General features: G+C 43.9%; 1 protein-coding gene across 7 annotated transcripts in view; it reads left to right on the top strand.

The window, feature by feature from the left end:
- The window catches only part of macf1a (microtubule actin crosslinking factor 1a), a 234,178-nt gene that overhangs the window by 111,996 nt on the left and 102,202 nt on the right, over positions 1-19,980 (top strand). For all 7 annotated transcript variants that reach the window (XM_085346508.1, XM_085346503.1, XM_085346502.1 and 4 more), the window contains 11 exons: positions 12,283-12,449; positions 12,797-12,909; positions 13,960-14,066; positions 14,505-14,624; positions 15,646-15,741; positions 16,387-16,514; positions 16,638-16,731; positions 17,223-17,377; positions 18,130-18,424; positions 18,727-18,855; positions 18,941-19,018. In XM_085346508.1, the coding sequence (XP_085202634.1) occupies positions 12,283-12,449; positions 12,797-12,909; positions 13,960-14,066; positions 14,505-14,624; positions 15,646-15,741; positions 16,387-16,514; positions 16,638-16,731; positions 17,223-17,377; positions 18,130-18,424; positions 18,727-18,855; positions 18,941-19,018 (1,482 nt within the window). The remainder of the gene's footprint in view (positions 1-12,282; positions 12,450-12,796; positions 12,910-13,959; positions 14,067-14,504; positions 14,625-15,645; positions 15,742-16,386; positions 16,515-16,637; positions 16,732-17,222; positions 17,378-18,129; positions 18,425-18,726; positions 18,856-18,940; positions 19,019-19,980) is intronic.

Below are 19,980 nucleotides of genomic sequence, written 5' to 3'. Positions count from 1 at the left end.
AAAGCTGGGTTCAGCAGGCAACGCTTGCGGCCTGAGATTTCCAGGGCTCACGATGGCATGTCGCCACCACGAAGGGATGAAAGCCTCTGGGACTTGATTAGTGCTTTCCTCCTATTGGTTCATGAATTTTCCATGTGCGTTTGTGTGTTCGCTTATGCTTGTGGTTAATGAGTGAAGATGGATTACCGCTGGCCTCACCGCCACTCGGGAGTATTGCATTTTTGGAGGTCTCCATCCATATGTGTCTCTGTGAAAGCATTCACCATAGATCAGGCGAATGTTGTGTGTTCAGACGTCTGCAGTGTTGGTGCCAGTGACTGATGAATCTTTCTCCTGCAGAGTTATTGCCATGCTGTACTGTACAGAATCACGTGCATAAGCGGTTTTATTCAACTTATGTGGAGAGATGGTGGGTGGAAGTGGCCTATAGAGGCTTAAAAACTGTAGGTGGGGAGGAGGGGGGGATAAATGTGTGCGTTTGAATTAGAGCGATTGATGACTGTTTTGGGTTGGAAATATGGATCCGATTTCAGTGGAATTTTATATTGAGGGCTAACGCTGAGTATTTTCTGTCAGTTAGAAAATAAGATGCATATCGAAATTTCCCAAAACTCCAAAAATACATCTGATAATCAAAGAGATTAAAGCTGTTGCAGTCTGTGTGTGCACGTTTTTCGTTGCTGAAACAATCATTTGTGTCAAAGCATTAACTGTTTATGGGTTTTAACAGCCAGATTGAAAAGGAGGATTTTCCAGCAAATCCACTGGATTAACTGCCCTTTAAATCCAGGTACTTCATCACTTTAATGCAAAAATGCTGCAGCTTCCATATGGCTGTAATTGTGCACAGACTGACCTGATACAGCTATTGATATTGAAGGCTTTGCTCGGTCTGAATTGTGCAGAAGTATCTCTGTTATCAGTCTGTGCCTCCATTTCACTCCCCTCTTGGATTTTGCTTCCTCCCTGCATCCTTATCGTTCTCTCTTTTTTAGCTCTCCCCTGATTCCTTTAAATTTCTCTCCTCACTCCTTCCCTCTTCCCCTTCTATGACATTTTTCCCACACCATTCATAACCTGTAGCTTCACAGGCAGGTGGAGATTGAAGGGAATAGATGGAGAGAGAGAAATTGAAATGCTTACCAGCTCCTCATTTATTATCACAGATGTGACGGTCTGATTCCGATTTGATTTCTCTCCTGTCTGCCTGGATGGCTGTTTTTTGTCTCTGTCCCTGTTGCAGCCTGTCATTCAGGAAAGCTTTTGGGTCAAGTGTGTGTGTGTGTGTCTGTGTGTGTGTGTGTTTGTAGCATGGAAAGCTGCTCACTAACAGCCAAGAGAGAGAGCTAGAGAGAGAGAGAGAGAGAGAGTGACGGGAGTAACGAGGAAGCGGATAGGAGGAGGAGGAGAGCCAAGGAGGGAGGGGTGGACTGTGAGAGTGAGAGATCGCGCAGAAGAGAGTGTGAAGCTGCAGCAGCCGGGAGATAAAAGCTTTTCTCTCCCTCTGTCGGTGTCTGCCAGCGAAGGATAAAGCGGAGGAGCAGAGGCAGTCGAGGGAGAGACCGATCCAGGCTGCCTGCTGTCACTGGAGCTCCCGGCTTCCCCTGATCAGCAGGCCTCAGACCACAAATACACAGCAGGACAAGACACACTCGTGGACACGTATGCAGAAAGAGCTCACACAGCTGACCGGGGGGACCGCCCAACCTGGCGGGCACTAAACATACATTCGTACTCCCTTTTGGACAGTTGCTCCACGGTATCAATCGGATCAGTCCAGCCATGCTTGTCTGAGGGAGCCACAGTTTCATTTTAACTGGAGACGCCCTGTGTTTCTTTTTTTTCCTTTCCCCTCTTGTCGGTCTTTTAAGGGGACATGGGCTGCGTACTCTTTTGTCCTAACCTCTGGCGCTGTGCTGTGTGATGTTTGGGACTGCCCTTTACTGGATGCTATATCCCTCTGGCTCTCTTCCAGGTGCAGTACACATCTGCACATGAACTAGGTCCGCTACTAGATCTTGATCTTTGCAAGACCTCACCTAAGCCGACAGAGGACCCACGTCTTCTTCAGCCTCAGAGTGCAAGCTCCACTTCCCACACCACATGCCTAAATTCTAATTAGACCTGGTGGATGTGAGAAGCTATTAAAAGGAGAAAAAGGCACCCGAGAGGAGAAACAGTGAGAGGCTTTTTAGTTTTTTAGGGTAAGACCTGATCTAAATACCCCCAACCATTACTCCTGCAAAGTGTGGATGGTGTCAGGCTGTTGCATCGTCGCACTGCACCACCTGATGAAGGGGACGCTTGGCAGACTGACAGCAGGACACAGCAGCATGATTGGATAGTACTGAAGCACAAGTCAACTTTGATCCTCGGGGAATCTAACATCAATTGGGGACAGTCTGTGCCCAGGTATTCAAAGCAGAGATAGACACGATGCTGAGCTGTCTGGGGAGCTCAAGGTGGAGTCTGCCTGTATTTGTCTGCTTCCAGATTTAGACAGATGCTCTGCTGAGGCTAACAGCTGCATTTACATTGGTCACCCCAGATAATCACTAGAAAAACTGTCAACTTTCCTGCCAATCCTGTCAGTAGGAGAAATTAATGCCAGCAGTTTTGAATCCTGACATATTGACAGCAGCAGCTCGAGGTGTGGATGTTGAACAGACACATGGCAGAAGGATTGACACATCATGTGAGAAACCAGCTCATTGAACAGCGTAAGTCGTGGGAGGATGACGAGAAGCATCGAGGCGGAAGCTGATGCTCTGATTTGAGTATTTAGGAAGCTGTCAGTGTATTGGCTGATTCTTCCTGCAATCTGCAGTGGCATTGGCTGACTACACACTCTGTCCGCCACAACCAGTCTGGACAGTGCGCTGCCTCGACAGAATGAGACTCTGAGCGTGCCATTACTACGAGGGATATCGACAGTATCACCATTAATACTGCTTCCGCTAGGAGCAAATTGACGGGATTCCCACTGATCTTACTTCTCTTATCTTGCACTGTATCAACATTACCAGGGAAGGAGAGGGCATCATTAATTCATGAGCTCAGATAGATACTAGAGCTCCTGGATAACACCAGCACCTGTACCTGACATTAAATCTGTTTTTGGGTTGTTGATGATGGAAGTATCGCGGTGAAACTGAAGCTGACGAAAGTGTTTTTCCTCACATCATCTCTTATATTTAGACTCACAACACTGAACTGAGAAGTGAGATGAGACCCAGAAATTCTGCCATTCTTTTGCTTGTCACCTGCAGGTGCATACAGTGTGTGTGAGACCTCTGGATTATCACTAATGGGCTGAGCAGCACTGGACTGTACTATATTTTTCTCTCTCCAGCAACTCATCATCCTGCCTGACAGCTTCCCTTACACCAGGTTATAGCTCACCTGCCAGAGGACCCGTGATAAATCAGACATCTGACCCAAACTGAATTTATTTTCCTCTCTCGTGTGGCTCTGCTGACACAACTGTGTCCTCATGTCCTTGACTCCGACCACAAGTCTTTTCAGATTGAGAAAACAGGAAGAGTAAACCTGTGTTCTTAGAGAGTGAGTGTCTGGCGACTACACTACCCGAGTCTGAGTCAGGACAGGCAGAGGAAAGATAAAGGATGCCGAGGTCCTTTGACACAACAGCCTGCCACGTGATTGGACCAATAACTGCCTGAGGAAAAGACTGACTTTTTCTCTTCTTCCACCTTTATTTTCAACGGGTTAAATTTAAGACAGTGCCACAGAAAATGGAGCAAAGCCTCCTCGTCTTAACTTGAAACTACCCTCATAGGTCAGATTAACGAGGGAGCCTTACAGTTCCTCTTTTTGTAAACAAGTGGAATAAACCTAAATGAGCATCACTTTAGGTCTTATAAAATAACTGCCTTTCTTTTTTTTTCTACGCTCTTCTTCATCGACATTGAAGTCATGGGGAACTCCATGGGCTGTGTTCGGCCTCCTCGGGAGGGAGAGCTTGGTGGAGCCCCCCCACTTTCACCAAAGAAGCGTCTGCGTTTCAGACGTAAGCACAAGGGCAAGAAGACCAGGAAAGGCGAGGCAGAGCTAGAGGACAGTGAGCGGCAGAGAAGCCTCGAGCCTGATGAAAAAGAGGAGGAGGAGGAGGAAGACGAGGAGGAAAAAGCTGCTGTCAGAGAAACATTTGGTTCAGATTTTAACAGCAGAGCTAGGACTCAAATACCAGTGCCTGATACACATTATTCCAAAACGAATCCCCACAGCAATACTCTTTCCCCCGGCTCTGTGAGCACCAGCGCTGGGGGGCTTTTGGGCAACATATTACTTGAAGGGACCCCCAAACCCAGCCCAGCCTGGAAAGGGGTCTTCTGCTTTCCAGGGGAGGAAGACACCGTCAGTGCAATCATAGATGTCTCCAGTATCCCGAGCCAAACCACCACTACCACCCCAGTCAACACAGCCCCAGCTCTGGGGAGCACCACTCCGGGCGGAGGGAGGGTCTATCGTGTTAGGGAGAAAGTCCAAGGGGTCCTGGAGAAGCCTTGGATACTCCGGCAGAAGAAGGAGAAAAAAGACAAGGGCAGGAGAGAGGATAAAAATGAAAGGGAGCATGGAGGGGAAAAAGGTGGAGGAGAAGGGGCTGTACAGGTGGTGAAGACGCCTTCAGACAGGGACAGAAAAGGTGTGGTCCACATCAAGGAGGTGGACGGTAAACTCTGTGTGGTGAGGACGGTGTACCCCAGTGACTATGGCTCTCCAGTGTGGAGGGGTGAAAGTGATGGAGAGGTGGAGGTCCACAAAGAGTCTCCAACGCCATCTCCAGTTACAGAGAATATTCTCAAAGTCCAACTGTCTGAGCAGGACAAAAGCAGAACCAAAATATCTGCAGGGGATTTCCCCACGTCCTCAAGCTACTTGCAGATTCAGGAGACGTCGGCTGTCAAAGGATTTCGATTGGACTCTCCAGCGTGGGCACAAGAGAGGGCGTCTCTTTTGGAGTCAGGCTATGCCAGCGACCTGCCGCTGACCTCTCCGGAAACAGCGGGCACCACTCCCAGTCAGACAGACTGGGGAGGGCTGACCAGCAGCTCGTCCGAGAGGCTGGACTCCATGATTGAGAGCCCGCTGTCCCTACAGCATCAGGCAACTAGGAAATGCCTGCCACAGGTTTGTGTCCTGACCACAATCCAAATCCTCAAGCCAAGAAAAACAAAGATCCGAGACAGCTAGTGTGAACAAGAGTTTCATACATGTGCAAATACCATCCTTGGTAGTGCAGGGTTTCAGGAAGGCAGGATGACTGATCCAAAGGTGCAAAAAGTACAGAGCCCCTACATTAAGAAGTTAGCAGATTAAGGAAACATGCTCACTAATTAGATCATAATTATTATATTGGTTTTAAAGTATCAGAATTTGTCAGATATTTCACAGACTAACAGTAATTTATGTAAACACTGTTAGTTTTAGCCCTAATTGTGACATCCACTGTGTCCGAACTTCCCACCGCTCCTAAGGAAAAGGGAATAGTTTTACTTTTGGACTCTAGTCACTGACCACGGATGTTTGCTTCCAGGACTGAGCAGTGTTTTTGAGTTGAACAGCATTTTTCAAACTGGTGTTCTGTAGCGCTAAGAGAGCCATTTACAGCACTTGATATCTTTCTTTCCTTTTTTTTAAGGGTGCTTTTGTTGTCATGTGTGCACCATGTTTGCAGCCGTGAAGGTTTATGTGTGCGCGCCGTTATCGGCTCTAGAAAAGCACTATAAGTCTCTCCGTTCTTTCCGCCTTTGTTCCTGCAGCCTAATCAGCGCAGCACAGACTGTGCCCCTCAGTCTCAGGATCCGTCTCTGCGCCCTCCCTTTCTTATTTTTCTCACAGCACACGTACTCGCTCATTGCTGACGTCTGTCAGAGTGTGAGAGGCGCACAAGCTGTGTGTGTGTGTGAGACAGAGAAGGAGGGTCATTGCTTCAAATGACAGGGTTTCCTCTTAATGTAAACTGAAACTTGTCATTTTAAATAGCACACAGCACATCTGTGTTTGGGTCTAGCTCCAATGATTTTAGCTGGAAGCGGTTATTCAGGGTTAATCAGAAAAGTGAGATCAGTTAACTTCAGCTTCATTGAAATATTAGATGTCCACGCTTTTATCATATCATTTTGTAATTTCTAGACTCGCTCTTTCCTACCAGCATGTCTAACTATTGTTTATGAGGTTTAAATGCAGCGGTTAATAAAATGCAAGTTGTATTCCTCGGTCAGTTAAACTTTGAATGCACTGGTCTAAAATTTTGCCCGTTCATATCCTCAGTTGTTTGATTACTGCCCACAGCTTGTGGCTGGAGCACAGAGCAGGACCATAGTGGGACCAGTGAATCACCCTGGAGGGGTTTGGAGATCTGACTAGGAGGTGTTTCATTTTGTCCAACTGAGCGGAAGCTCCAGGGTAGACCCAAGGCACTCTGATGAGATTAAGTCTCTTAGCTGGTTTGGGAACTCCTTGGCGTTCCCCCAGAATAGCTGAAGGAGGTGGCTGGGGAGAGGAAGGTCTGGGCACCTCTGCTTTGTCTGCTGACTCCACCCAGATAAGCAGTAGAAAATGTGTGGCTGGAACTTTAATTTCAGTCAGTTCCTAATATGCATCTTACTCAGTATTGGCTGGGTAAGAGACTTTGGGGACAGGCTTTTTCCTGCCTACAGGAAGTTTTGGCACCTCATTAAAGAAGTTTTAACCAGAGCCAGAGAAAAATCCAAAGCAGTGAAATAAATTGTATTTTTTTAACCAGTTTTGTTAATTTGATATTCCTTTTAATCTTGCTAAATTAGCTATAAAGTAGCCAGAAGTAACAGGAAAATGCACCGATTTCTTTATTATACAGTAACAGACAAACTTTTCTGTGCTCAGGGATTACTCTTAATGCCACAACCCAAAAACCCATTCTGAGCCAGGATTGTTTACTACTGCAAACACATAGTAGGTCCTAAAAGTTCAGAACCATGAAGGTTATTTACTTTTACTGCCACAATATGATATCTCAAAAATAAATCTGCCTCTAAACCAGAGTGTCATACTCTTTTTAGGTCATGGACCGCATACAGGCCATGTTGGTCTCAAGTGTGATGGACCAGTAAAGCTACTGGATAATATTTAATCATAGTATGTCCAGTTCCATTTACAGATCAGAGTACGACACTTTTAATATATAAAGTATTTGGGAATTTAACAACATGGTATTAAATGTGATTCAAACAAGTTTGAAGTTAAGATCTAGAAATAACTTAAATTTTACTTTAATTTTCCACTTCTGTGTAAAAATGCTTGCGTCACCACACCAGGAATAGCCGTGCTTTTTATCGAAATATGTGAAATTTTAATGAATTCTCTGCAATTTCTTAGACTTTGCAAAACCATCCGGTGGGCCGGTTCTGCTCTAAATCTTTTGCATAATCCAGCCATAGTGCAGATGCTGAGATCTGAGTGCTAAGTGTGTTGTTTTCTGATAGCAGACCAGCAATCCCATTAACATGTGATCAGATATAACTGAGAAATAACAAGAGCTTCTAGAGGAGAATCAATCTATAAAACATTAGTCTCCAAAAGTCGATGATGCAATAGCGACTTAATGTGTTGAAAAGCAAACATGCAGGTTGTTGCTCAGGCCTCGGCTTATTACAGCACACACTTGCAGGAGGGATCCAAAACAGAAAGAGGGAGGCTTCCTCTGCTAGCTTACAGCTGCTCAGCTCTCCTTAACCTTGAAAATAAGAGAGCCTGCTGCAGCCACTGCAGTAATACTGCTTAAAGATGATGGGCACTTTTTTACCACGGCTGCTGTGGTTTGTTCACTTCTCCATCACATGCTGAAGGCGGTACAGTAAGGGGATGCTGTCGGGTTGTGTTAGGCTGTACGTGATCTCATTTGGTGCACAGCTGCTGCTGAGTCATGAGAAACACGCGTTTGCTATAGATCGTGGCTCTGCAGAGTTCCCCGGTTTAAAATGCTGCTTTACTGGGCAGCGATAATCAATACTCGTGTGTCGAGCGTGCTCCTGCGTCATGTCACGGTGGGTGAGTGTCAGGATGTGTCTGTGTTCAGTTTAAAGTGCAGCTGTCCTTTGTGTGTGGGTGTGTGTTGCCCTTGTCTGCATAAAAAAGGGATTTGAAATGTGCATTCATCAGTGAGACGGCTGCTTCATTGAGCCCAGAGGGGATTCCTACCGCACACTGAAAACACCACCCAAATTTACCCGTTTACCCCCATCCTGCTGTGTCTGAAGCTATCCATCCAACATTTATCTTTCTGGCCTTCATGCACCCATCCATCTTTTCAGCCTTTAAACATGATTTTGCAGAGGTGCTTCATGTTTAAGTCAAATAAATCAATTAATCCATCTTTTATTCTTTTTTTATTTTTCCTATCCAGCACTCACCCCTCCCTCTCCTCCCTCCTCTCCCTGCAAACTTCAAAGAGGCCATGTTTCTAAAAGAGGGCTGGTCCAGAGCCCCAGGGGGCTGCTAGTGGATCATGGATGCTTGTGACTGGATCATAGCTGCACTGAGCACTGCTGCTACCTGATCTAATCTCTAGTCTGTGTGCGTCTGTTTATACTTTAGCTGGAGTAACGTTCACACGGCTGGGTCACGCATGAGCGTCACATCTTCACAAGTTCATACCCGCACTTCACACCTGCACATACCGTGAAGATAAACTGTGTTTAGTGAACATATAATCAGGCCTTTAGCTCAACTGGAGAAGCCATACATGTCATGTGACCTGACATTAACCTGTACTTTTATCTTAACTTTACTCACTGTGCGTAGAAATTAGCGAGTATCTTGTTCACACGTTCAAATTTGTTGTTTCAAATCCCTTTATTTCGTTTAATCTCTGTTAAGATCCACGCTGATGTCACCATGTCACGCAGTCATTCGTGTTTTCACGGTTATTATGGAGGCAGAAAGTTTGAGTTTTTAGTTTGAGTTTGTTTACTTATGATTGGAAAAGAAGAAAACTGTATTAAATGATTACATTGAAGTTGCGTTGACAGGGGACATTTTTAGACTCTGAGCTTCAGGAGACTCGGTCGAGTTAATTAAACAGTTGTAAAGTTGAACGGTTTTGTCTTCGTTCGTTAGCCGAATACCCAACAGACTAATTTAGGAAAGCTAAATGTTAAGCCGACATGGTTTAATGACTGCGGAGACTGTTCGCAAAAGACATAAACTACTGGGCTAAGCAGACTTGTTTACAGCGAGATAGCAGTAATAAACTTATAGTTTGTTTTTTTTTTTGGATCATTGAGGAGCAAAACTTTGAAAATCAAAATTTCAGAATAAGCATTAATTTTATAAAATGTGTCTCTCTTTTTTTTTAAGTCGCATTACTGTAGGCGTCTCAGCCATTTCTGCTGTGAGCTGGCATTTTGAGTCAGCTGACAATATGACATGCTTTAAATGACAACCTTTTCCTCTGCACACTAAAGAAGGAGAGCATAAAGAGATGCAGAAGTAAGAGGTTAGGGAAATAAATGGGCAGAAAAGCAAGAGAGAGATTTAATGATTTAGTGAATCATTTTTATAAAATTATTTTGTGATTTTTGGTACCTCTGATCCTCCGTAGGTTAAAGCAAACGCATTTATGAAGCGTGGGCCGACTTGAAGGACACTCTTGTTCTGCTGTTCATGCCTCATTCATATCGTAAACTCAAGGTTCACCTGCTTTATCAGGCGCTGTCACCCGTATCTCTGCAGCAAATGGCCTGACAGAAATTGTACTGCAGCTCACAAAATAACAAGCTGTGTTTGAAAGCTTCTGAAACTTACTAATTCACCTGATGCATGAGGGAACGGCAGACGTGCACAATGGGGAAAAGAGGATGAAGTGCTGTAGCAGTGGGAGTGCAGGCTCTGTGCACAGATGCAGACCTCACACAGAGTGCAGTGTCAATATTAAGATGGAGGAGTCGATGCTCTGCATTTCCCTGCAAAGGAGGCTGCATGTGCACGAAACACATATTTGTTGATTGCTGTTTGAGTGACAGTGTAGTCATGGAGTAACTGTAAGAAATGCTAACCTGCTCGCTGTAGCCCCCACGTCTCAGTGCAGGCATGTGTGGTGTGAATAATGACGAGTTGTCATGTAGCAGAAGCGTTTGTTCGTCTCAGTTTTGTGTTTACATCGTGGTTGAGAGGCTCCTTTAGTGATGCAGAATCTTTGGCATATGTCATTTTCACTGAGTGAATGAGGACTCAATAGATGTTACTTTACGAGAAGCTGGAAGCTATACATGCACAGTGCTGTTGCCGACCTTGCTCATCTTCATCACGTTTCCTTCTCTCTCCTCTCCCTCCCGTTCCTCGTCTTTTTGGCTGTTGCTGCGGTCTCCTGGCACGCGCTGGACTTTCATACTGCTCTGTATTAGCAGCAGTGAGAGAAAAACTGAAAGACTGAGAGAGGGTGGAGTGTCGGACTGTAGCTGAGTTAGGGAAAGAGAGATGACAGAAGAATACAGATGACAGTAGCGGCAGCCTAGCACTGACAGTAACCGCCTATACGTCACTCTGCCTTTGTTGCTCTGGGCAGATGGATCCAAAGAGCTCCAACTGAGAGGAAGAAGAACGCAGGGGGTAAATGGCTGAGTGGTCGTGTAGCTAAGTGAACCGAACCAAGCGTTAGGAAGCCGTCAGTCTTTGTGGAAGACTTTCTTTTAGATCCACCCCTAATAAGCATGCACGTCGTTAGAAGAGCTTTCAGGAGCCGTGTGCTGCTGCATCTGTGGTGTTTAGAGGCGTTTGCACACACAGACTCCTGAAATGTTAGTAGAAAATGCATGCTCACACACAGCTGGTTTTTCATTTTTACGCAGTAGAGCACACTCACTCTGCTTTATCATCCATTCAGACAACAAATTGAACTGTAATGTAGAAAATTAACTTCTTGTTCTATTCAGTAAGACTTGAAACCAGAAACTGAGATTATGAACCCATCAGAACAGTGTTTAAAGAGAGTTGACACCTGTGAATGTCTGTACGGTACTTATGTGGTTTTAAACACTTTTATACTGGTGTCACTTTTCAGAACTGGAAGCTGTGTTCATAGTTTATATACAGTTTGTAGGCAGGAGTTTATCTGAAGCTGTCATTACAGACGGTAGTTGGCATGAGTCGTGCTCTCCCATTTGAAAATTCTTGCTAATGTAATTCAGGGAGCTCCTTAGTGGAGGACGACAACCTCTGGCTCGCTGTGAATACACGAGACTGAAAACTCTTATGGGTTTTGTGCTCCGGAGCTGGCTGGTTAAAGGCTGTTAAATGTCTTCTTTTGTTTGTGAAAATTATTAGTGTTTAGGCTTCTTAGTTGTTTTTTGCCCCCAAATTATTAAAAAATAATTAATTTTTTTCTTAATGTGTTTTTCAGTTAGTTACTACAAGCGCAATTTAAGGATCCCCAATGTTTTAAAAAGAAACGAGCTTAATCAATTAAACAATTACTGGTAAAGGCCCACTGACGATGCAAAAATCAAACCTATTTGTGGCCAAGTGCATTTTGTTTAACATATTTAACCGTCAGATCGTGTGCATTTGACGTCGTCTCTGAACTCCGTGAAACAAACAGCAGGGGAGACGATACGAGGACTCTGAGTTTATGTAGAGGAGGAAGAGGATGAGAAGGAAGAGCAGATTGATCAGAATAAGAAGCAGAGCAGATGAAAGGACATGAAAAACTGAAGAGACAGATTGAGGTTGGGCGGGGGGGCATGAGACAGATGAACAGGGTTGGGGGGTAGGGGGTGTACGTGAGCTAATGAGCAGGATAGACTGTAGACGCTGCAGACGGGAAATGGGAGAAGGCATTAATAAACATTAATAAAAACGCCTCTGAAACGAACACATCCAGATATCACACATGCACTCAGTCATTAAGTGTCAGGAAAGTGATGGTCTGAAAAGAGCGAGCGGGTTGAATAAAAGGAAATAAAATCTCTGCAGTGAGTTAGTTTCATACAGAGAGGGAGAGAGAACGTTTCTGCCAACTCACTGTAGCTGCGTCTGTGTGTCTGCAATGAAGCTGATGGAGAGAGGCTGAATGCATCAGTGCACAGAAAATAATGAGAAAAGTCCCCACATGCTGGATCCTGATTAGATTTGTTTTTGTGAGTCTGAATATTGTTTTAATGTGTTTCAGTACATTTGGCAACGAAGCCCGAAACATTTTGACTCTCAGATCACAGCTCTGCAGAGGTGAGGGGGGGGATGGCGAATACCAGTCGTAACCCCGTCTCTCTCTCTCTCCCTCAGATTTCAGAAATCTACGTGTGCGGCGAGTCAGCTGACCTCACAGCCAAAGAGAAGCTGCTGTTATGGAGCCAGCAGGCGATAGAAGGCTACCCCGGCCTCCGCTGCGTCAACTTCACCTCATCGTGGAGCGACGGACGCATGTTCAACGCTCTGCTGCACAGATACAGGTTAGACGACGAAGGGCGTGATTAAAATGTCCTTCTGAGAGACACACAGACTGACTTCAACACACAAAATATTAATTGGTGATGTCAAAATGGTTAATATAGTTTCAACAAATACTTGTAACAATGTATCTGGTTGTGTGATTGAAGTGGTTTGATTTTAATCTGATCTGAAATCATTAGACAAGGACAGTAATTCATGATCTCATGCTAATGTTGGGTGATATTTTCACAGCAGACGCAGCAGAAATGATCTGTAAAATCTGATAAACATAAACAGAGTCTGACGACCACAAACAAACAGGAAAAAAGCAAAACAAAGCTTTTTTTTGTTCCAACTCCTTTTTCAGGCCCGACCTGATCGACATGGAGGTGGTGTCACGGCAGAGTAACCGTGAGAACCTGGAGCAGGCCTTCGAGATCGCTGAGTCGTTAGGTGTGACCAGACTGCTGGATGCTGAGGGTGAGACTGTTGATCCACTGTTGAGTAATCTGGCCAGCTTGTTCATGGCCGAGCACAGACAGGTCTTCAGTGTTTTACTAACTGAGCTTCTTATATTTAACGAAAGTTGTAAACTTGAAATTCAAATTAGGCTGTCCTATTGTCTTCCAGCTTTTATTTTGAAAGCTTGCCAACCTCCCAGGCAACCAGTAATGACCCACAAGCATACACTTTCATATTTACAACTGTATCTTTAATGGCTCTAGCTCCAGACCCTGGCTCTGTGTGGAAAACCCTTTTATATATTTAGGTCTGTTTCCCCTGAAGAAAAAAACGCCTCAAAGACTCATCATAGACCAGTCATTCCAGGAAAAGCTGCTGAAGACCTCCAGAGACCTTAGAGAAGTGTTTGTTGGCACAAACAATACAGGCTGTTTCTACAGCCTGTATTTTTTCCTGTTGTATTTATAAGGCTTATATTAAGTGATTACTTTTGCTTTAATTGACAGTTTGGTTTTTTAATCCACACCACCACAACAGATCTGAATAGACGGCCTGTTTCACTTGGAAGGGCTCTTTTGACCCCGTGTTTTGATTTCACATCAAGTTTCCAGATACAACTGCAGGACCTGGACTTATTCCCAAACCTTTGATCTGCTTAATTTATCAATAAAATCATGAAAAATGCTACATGCCTGACCAAGAAACGGCTACATTTGAGCATCAGAAAATAGACTAAGTAATGCTTTTCGTCAGTCTCTCAAACAGTTCAAGACTGAAAGTCGGTACTTCAGATGCAACTTAATTGTTCCTTTTATCTTGTTACAGACGGACACAGCTGTGAAAATGTTCATATAAACACTGAGCCTTCCTAAATCTTACTGGCTGCTTGATTTATGGTTACAGTTCATTAACTGATTCACGTGTGGGTTTGGGTTTAACACTGAGCCAAATATCTGAAAACCTCAGAGGCTGTTTTTTCTCTCTCTCTAACTGATAATGTAACAAGCACCAAACTATCTGCATAATTCCCGCAGCTTTTCACTTCATCCCCTCTCATTTTCTCCCCAGACGTTGATGTTCCCTCTCCAGATGAGAAGTCAGTCATCACTTATGTATCCTCAATCTACGATGCCTTCCCTAAAATCCCCGAGGGTGGAGAGGGCATCGGCGCACACGTACGTCACGGTCTTGTTTACCATTCATGCCTTTATTTATTTATTTATTTATTTATTTATTTATTTATTTATTTATTTATTTATTTATAATTTGTTCAGTTTAAAGCATGCACTACACTTCCCAGGACTGCATGTGATTTGTTAGCATGCATGCCGTGCAGTTCGTAGCACATTCCTGCAGTACTGTTCCTCCATATCCTGTTAACATTAAAACATGAATACATTTAGGCAGGTTATTATTAGTTCACTGTGGACCTTTTTGAGTAATGAGCCAAAACCTTTAAATAAGCATGCAGTTAATTTAAAACTGTTCCAGCCATTCATTATGAGCCAGCCTACCTGTTGCCAGGCAGTGTGTGAATGTGTGATGCATGATTTCCCACTAATGAACAGCTTCTGTCACGTCTGCGACATTTTCTTTCTCTCCCCCATCCTCAGGAGGTGGATCAGCGCTGGTCGGAGTACCAGTCCAGGTTCTCGTCTCTGCTCCAGTGGAGCCGCCAGCACACGGCCCTCATGGCCAACAAGAACTTCCCACAAAACCCCGTAGAACTCAAGGTGAACACGACAGTTTTCTTTTAAATATTTAGATGTGCGAGAGTCCATGTTTAAGAAAACCACCTAATAAGCCAAATAAAGGAGACTCGAGTAAGTTGAAGTGATCATTATTCTAAATTATATATTAGAAGAGCACTCAGGACGTCCCCCCGTAAGGTCAGTACCCATCCCCCGAACTTTATTATTCCTAATAATGTGATCTGGACACCAGCCAGAATTTAACGAGCTCGTTCTTTGGCCTTGCTCTCCAAGTTTCATTAAATTTGTCTGATGGTTTGTAAGTCTATGAAAAAAAGAAGCTCAATCTTGTAATATTAAATAGTAATTATGATAATTCCTAGACCCGCTCTTTGATCTGCACCCGCACCATATTTTGCGACTCTCTACTTTGCTCATGAAACTGAATCTCAGTTTCATGAGATTCAGTTTGGTGGTTTTTGCATAATGTTGCTGATAAACCGACAAACGGCACTTAAAATGCGTAATGTTTCACCCAGCATTGGGAAAATTGGTGACATACAGATTTACCTTCATTCTAACTGGTGTTTTTTATGCAAATTTGCTTGACAGCAACATGAATGCATTTGACTGTGGTGGTAATCGAATCCCTGTATGTCTTCCCAGCTTTGTATCTGCAATCCCACAGACGTGTAGCCTTGAATAAGGCAGCTGACAAACAATTTCAGTGAAACCTTGAGAGAGCAAATAAAGGGAGGACACAAGGAGGGAGAGTAGAAGGGTTTAATAATGTGGAAACTTCACACAGCAGTGTATTCAGATTAAAGGCGAAATAAAGGAAGAGTCAGTGAGTTAGTTTGCAGAAGAAGGCGTTAGATTGAAGTAGAAAGAATAATGGTTGACGAAGTGTCTCGAGATGTGGAGAAAAAGAGCCGATTCACGTCACGAATGACCCCTCAGGCAGGCGGTGATTAGGAAGCTGTAACCTTTGAAAACAGGTGCTGGCTTCAAACAAAGCCTGCGTTAACACCGACTCCATAACGCTGTTTCTCTCCTTCTTCAGGCACTTTACAATGAGTACGTCCATTTCAAAGAGACGGAGATCCCCGCGAAGGAGATCGAGAAAGGTCACATCGAACACCTCTACAAACTGCTGGAGGTAAGAACAAATGAAGAGTGGAGACGAGGAAGGAAAAGGCGACCAGCACTTGGCACCTTTCCGTGCATCATGAGGTCGAGCTCAGGGGGATTGTGTCAACGAGAGGAAGTTAGAGAACATTGTTGGCAGCGTGTTTGTGTGCGCTGAGTCACACGTTCGCCTCCCGAAGCGAAGTCGTTTCTTTCGTCGAGCTGTTATCAAAGCAGCAGATTGTTTGATTGTAAACAAACACATGATAGCCGATAATAGTTCCCATTTTATTCTCACTCAGCTGATGTTACCGGGGTTTTTCTGCGGCGTGACTTATGATTGCTCATAAATGGGGTCACTGATGTAATGGCTTTGGTAGCGCGTCCCACTTTGAAGCCTCGTCTTGAGCTTCACGGCTTTGGATTTTTAGGAGGTAGAGGTGACCATATTTTGACCTTAGCGAGCTCTGTTAAAAAGCTGCCTCCACAGACTGTAGCAGCTTTTATTTTAGTTTTTTAGAAGTACTCCAATGCAATGCAATTTAATGGGAGCGCTATTTAAAAGAATCACCCTCCAAACAATTATGAAAAATGTGGGAACCATAGCTGGCTTGTACTAACAGATGTTGGGATGTTTGGCATGTATTTACGCTGCGTGTGTGTTTGTTTATTCCAGGTGTGGATAGAGTTTGGTCGCATTAAGCTTCCTCAGGGCCTTCATCCCAATGACCTGGAGGAGGATTGGGGTAAACTCATCCTGGAGATGCTGGAGAGAGAAAAGGTTCTCCGGCCAGCTGTGGAAAGGTACACACACACACACACACACACACACACACACACACACAAATCTCTTCACATGTTGCATATAATTAAATCATAACTGCTGATCCCATTTTTTTTTTCATCATCTTCTGTGTGCATTTACAGGCTAGACCTGCTGCTCCAGAGAGCCAATAAGATCCAGAACATGTCTCTGGACTGCGAGGAGAAACTCACCCTCGCTAAGAACACACTCCAGGCTGTGAGCGCTGAACCTCTCTCACTTCACATCCATTTAATTTCCTCTCACACACACAGAGTCCCTGGGTTTATGTTGGGTAACTGTTTAATAATTTGGCCGAGTATTTTACAGGGTGTTAATGTGACCAAGCCGTAAACGTGAGCGCTCTTTTGGGACTGTAAATATTTACACACCACTTCCCCTGCCCTCTGCAAACATGCTCACTCCTTCCTTTGACTGTGTTCCTCGGCCTGAGCACAACTTCCTGCCTGAATGAAGGGACGTTAGACAGAATAAGTGATGTGCTGGGTCTGGAGTTTCTTTGTACCCTGATTTTTATATATTTGTTTTCACTTTATTGCTCCTGCTAGTATTTGCTGCTGTCCACTTTGATTCCACTTTACTGTTTACTGAATTTATCTCTGTGTAAACACGAATCCTCAGGTCGTCATACTTCATAATAACAGAAAAGCCAAACAAAACTGATCAATGATCCCTCCCCTGGTCTCCAGGACATGTCTCGAGCGGAGAGCGGCGAGGGCGTGCAGTGCGAGAGAGAGCTGGCCTGTTACCTGCAGGACTGCGAGTCTCTGATTCAACAACTCTACCAGGAGCTCAAAATCCTGAGAGATGAGAAATACTACCAGGTGGAGCAGCTGGTGTTCAGGTGAGTCATGGTGGTGGGATGGAGTCAGTGGCTTGGTCTTTTTGAAGGACCAAACATGCCAGCATTTCAAAAATTAATACAAAAAAACCCTCTTAGTGATTCTGTTTTATTTATTTTTAAAGTAATTAAATGTCCCAAAAATATATATCTATAAATCTATTTAATTTAATTTATTTACTTATTTCATTTTTTTAACCTTAATCTTTTCTTATTACACCTTTTAATTTCTTTATATTCCTTAATTTAATGTTGGTTTAATTTATTATAGTTTTTGTGATTTCTGCATTATTTTATAGACCTAAAATGATTTAGGCAGTTTCAGCTCTATCACAGCAGTCTTCAATTAATTGTTATGATCTGGACAATTTAGATTAATAGCTGGGAATACAAGCTACTCATTATAGGTCAACAAGTTGCCTGTTGTGTTTTTGTTTTGTATTAATACCTATTGTATCCTCCTCTGCATCTAGTGTTCACTGATATAAACCAGTGGTGTCAAAAAATGATGGAAAGCGTGTCCTCATTTTGCGTCTCATCAGCATGCTGCTCCGTCTAATTTGCACTGCTGTTATGAAAGCTAATGAAACAACTATTTTGTAAATCTGCCACTGTGTGCTGCCCTTTAAAGCAGCAGTACCTTTAAAAAAATAACTCAGCTTTGTAGCAGGATCATACTGTCAAAGATTATTAAATGTTTCATAGGTTTATAATAATGTGATCAGTTATGTGCTTTTTTTCTTTTCTTTCATCAGAGTTTCCCGCCTACAAGAGGAGCTGGTCTCCCTCAGACTGCAGTGCTCCAGCGTCTACAGGAAAGGCCACTTCTCTCAGGCCCTGGGCACCACGGGGACAGAGCACACCCACCAGAGACCCCCTGATACGGGCCTGTCTCTGGGTCAGACGCTGCTGGGAGCTGTGGGAGCGGTCGGAGCCGCACTCCTGCGGCGACCGATGGCTCGGTCCCAGCTGGTGGCCATGTCTTCATCAGAGGACGAAGGAAGCCTGAGGTTCATCTACGAGCTGCTCGGATGGGTGGAGGAGACGCAGGTCAGTCTCTGTCAGCCTCTCTTAAAATTAGGGCTGTTGTTTTTACTGCTGATTATTTTATACGCTGTTTTATTATTAAATTATTTAAATACTGAAAATAAAATGTAGTAATTTGGTGAAATATGAATTTAAAGCATCCTAAATATCATAAAACATGAATCAGAATTTGTAAAAAAGTCACATATGGATTCAGAAGTCGTCACAAGCCTAAAAACATCACATTCAACTGAAGCGAGGTGTTAAAAGCATTCAAAGACATATAATAGAAGATATCTGTAAGTCATTCTGTGTTTGTGTTTTAGGAGCTGTTGGAGCGCGCCGAGTGGGGTGCAGACCTCACCTCTGTAGAAAAAAACCTCGACGAGCACAACAACATACACACTGCGATTGAAGAGCTGATGAACAGCCTGCAGGAGGCACGCAGCTACGAGGTTCACACATCCCTCCTCCCTTTGCAAACACGGGCGTCCGTGCAGTGATGGTCTTTGTAACGAGGCTTCTCTTTCTCTCCTCCAGGCTAAAGTCTCTCCCAACTTCAAGAGCAGTTACTCTGAGACGCTGGCCAAGCTGGAGAACCAATACTGCAAACTACTGGTCAGTCTCAGCTCAGAGGGGCTTGTGGCTTTGTTTGTGTGTGTTTGAGTTCCTCTGCACTTCTTTGTTTCCCCAGCTCACCCAGCATCCTCAGTTAATCCCATTATAGCGTGGCACAAATCTGCATCTGCGCTGTCTTCTCCTGCTGCCCCTAAATGTCCCCCCTTTCTGTCTCTTCTCTGTGTCCTCTGTTTTCTATTCATCCCATAATATATTTGTAATCACATCCATACTTATTCCTCTCAATCTGTTTTTCTTCTTGGCTTCTGTGGGTTTTTAAGAAGTATGTGCTTGTAGATTTACCTCTAAAAAAGCTATTTTAAATGTATTAAATGCATTAATAACATTCAGGACAAAGAAGGGGAAAATAAACCACAGGCACAGCTCACTTTGAAATATTTATGCATTTCTCCTCTGGCCTGTATCGCCATTTATCCATCTGTCTATGTCACCAACCAAAATAAAATGTGCGGCTGGCTAACGTTACAGCTCAGCCGAGGGAGCCGCAGTTGAGTTTATATCCTGTCAAGTGTAGATGGACGCTCAGTGAGTGTAGTTTGTTAGAAAGAAAAGAGTTCTCTGCTCATGAAAAGGTTTTCAGATTTATTTACTTTTTAAAATTTACTCCACCTCTTTACAGGTCACGATTTCTGTAAATAGACATTATTTCAGAGTCTTTCTAAATTACTTTTTCCCACCACAAGTGAAGAAAAGGCAAATATTTCTACACCTGCATACATGGGCAACTTGCACTAAAACAATTGCCATCACAACACTATCCAAATTTGATTTTAGCGTTCAGCACCCTTTAAGGAATTACATGCGGGACATTGGGCTCTTACATGGGGCAGTGTTTGTCATTAGTTTTCTGGGAAGATGCATCTGGATCGTCAGTGTAATTCAAATTTCCAAGTAAGAGGGATCCTTTTGCAGTATTTGCTTCTGCACTGCTGATTAGCATG

This window comes from Diplotaxodon limnothrissa, linkage group LG22 (genome assembly GCF_057381915.1).
Source record: "Diplotaxodon limnothrissa isolate DT_005_m linkage group LG22, D_limnothrissa_male_GT1.1, whole genome shotgun sequence".
In the NCBI taxonomy this organism is placed as follows: Eukaryota; Metazoa; Chordata; class Actinopteri; order Cichliformes; family Cichlidae; genus Diplotaxodon; species Diplotaxodon limnothrissa.
Note: the sequence above shows the minus strand (reverse complement) of the source record. Positions and strands in the feature narration are given on the sequence as shown.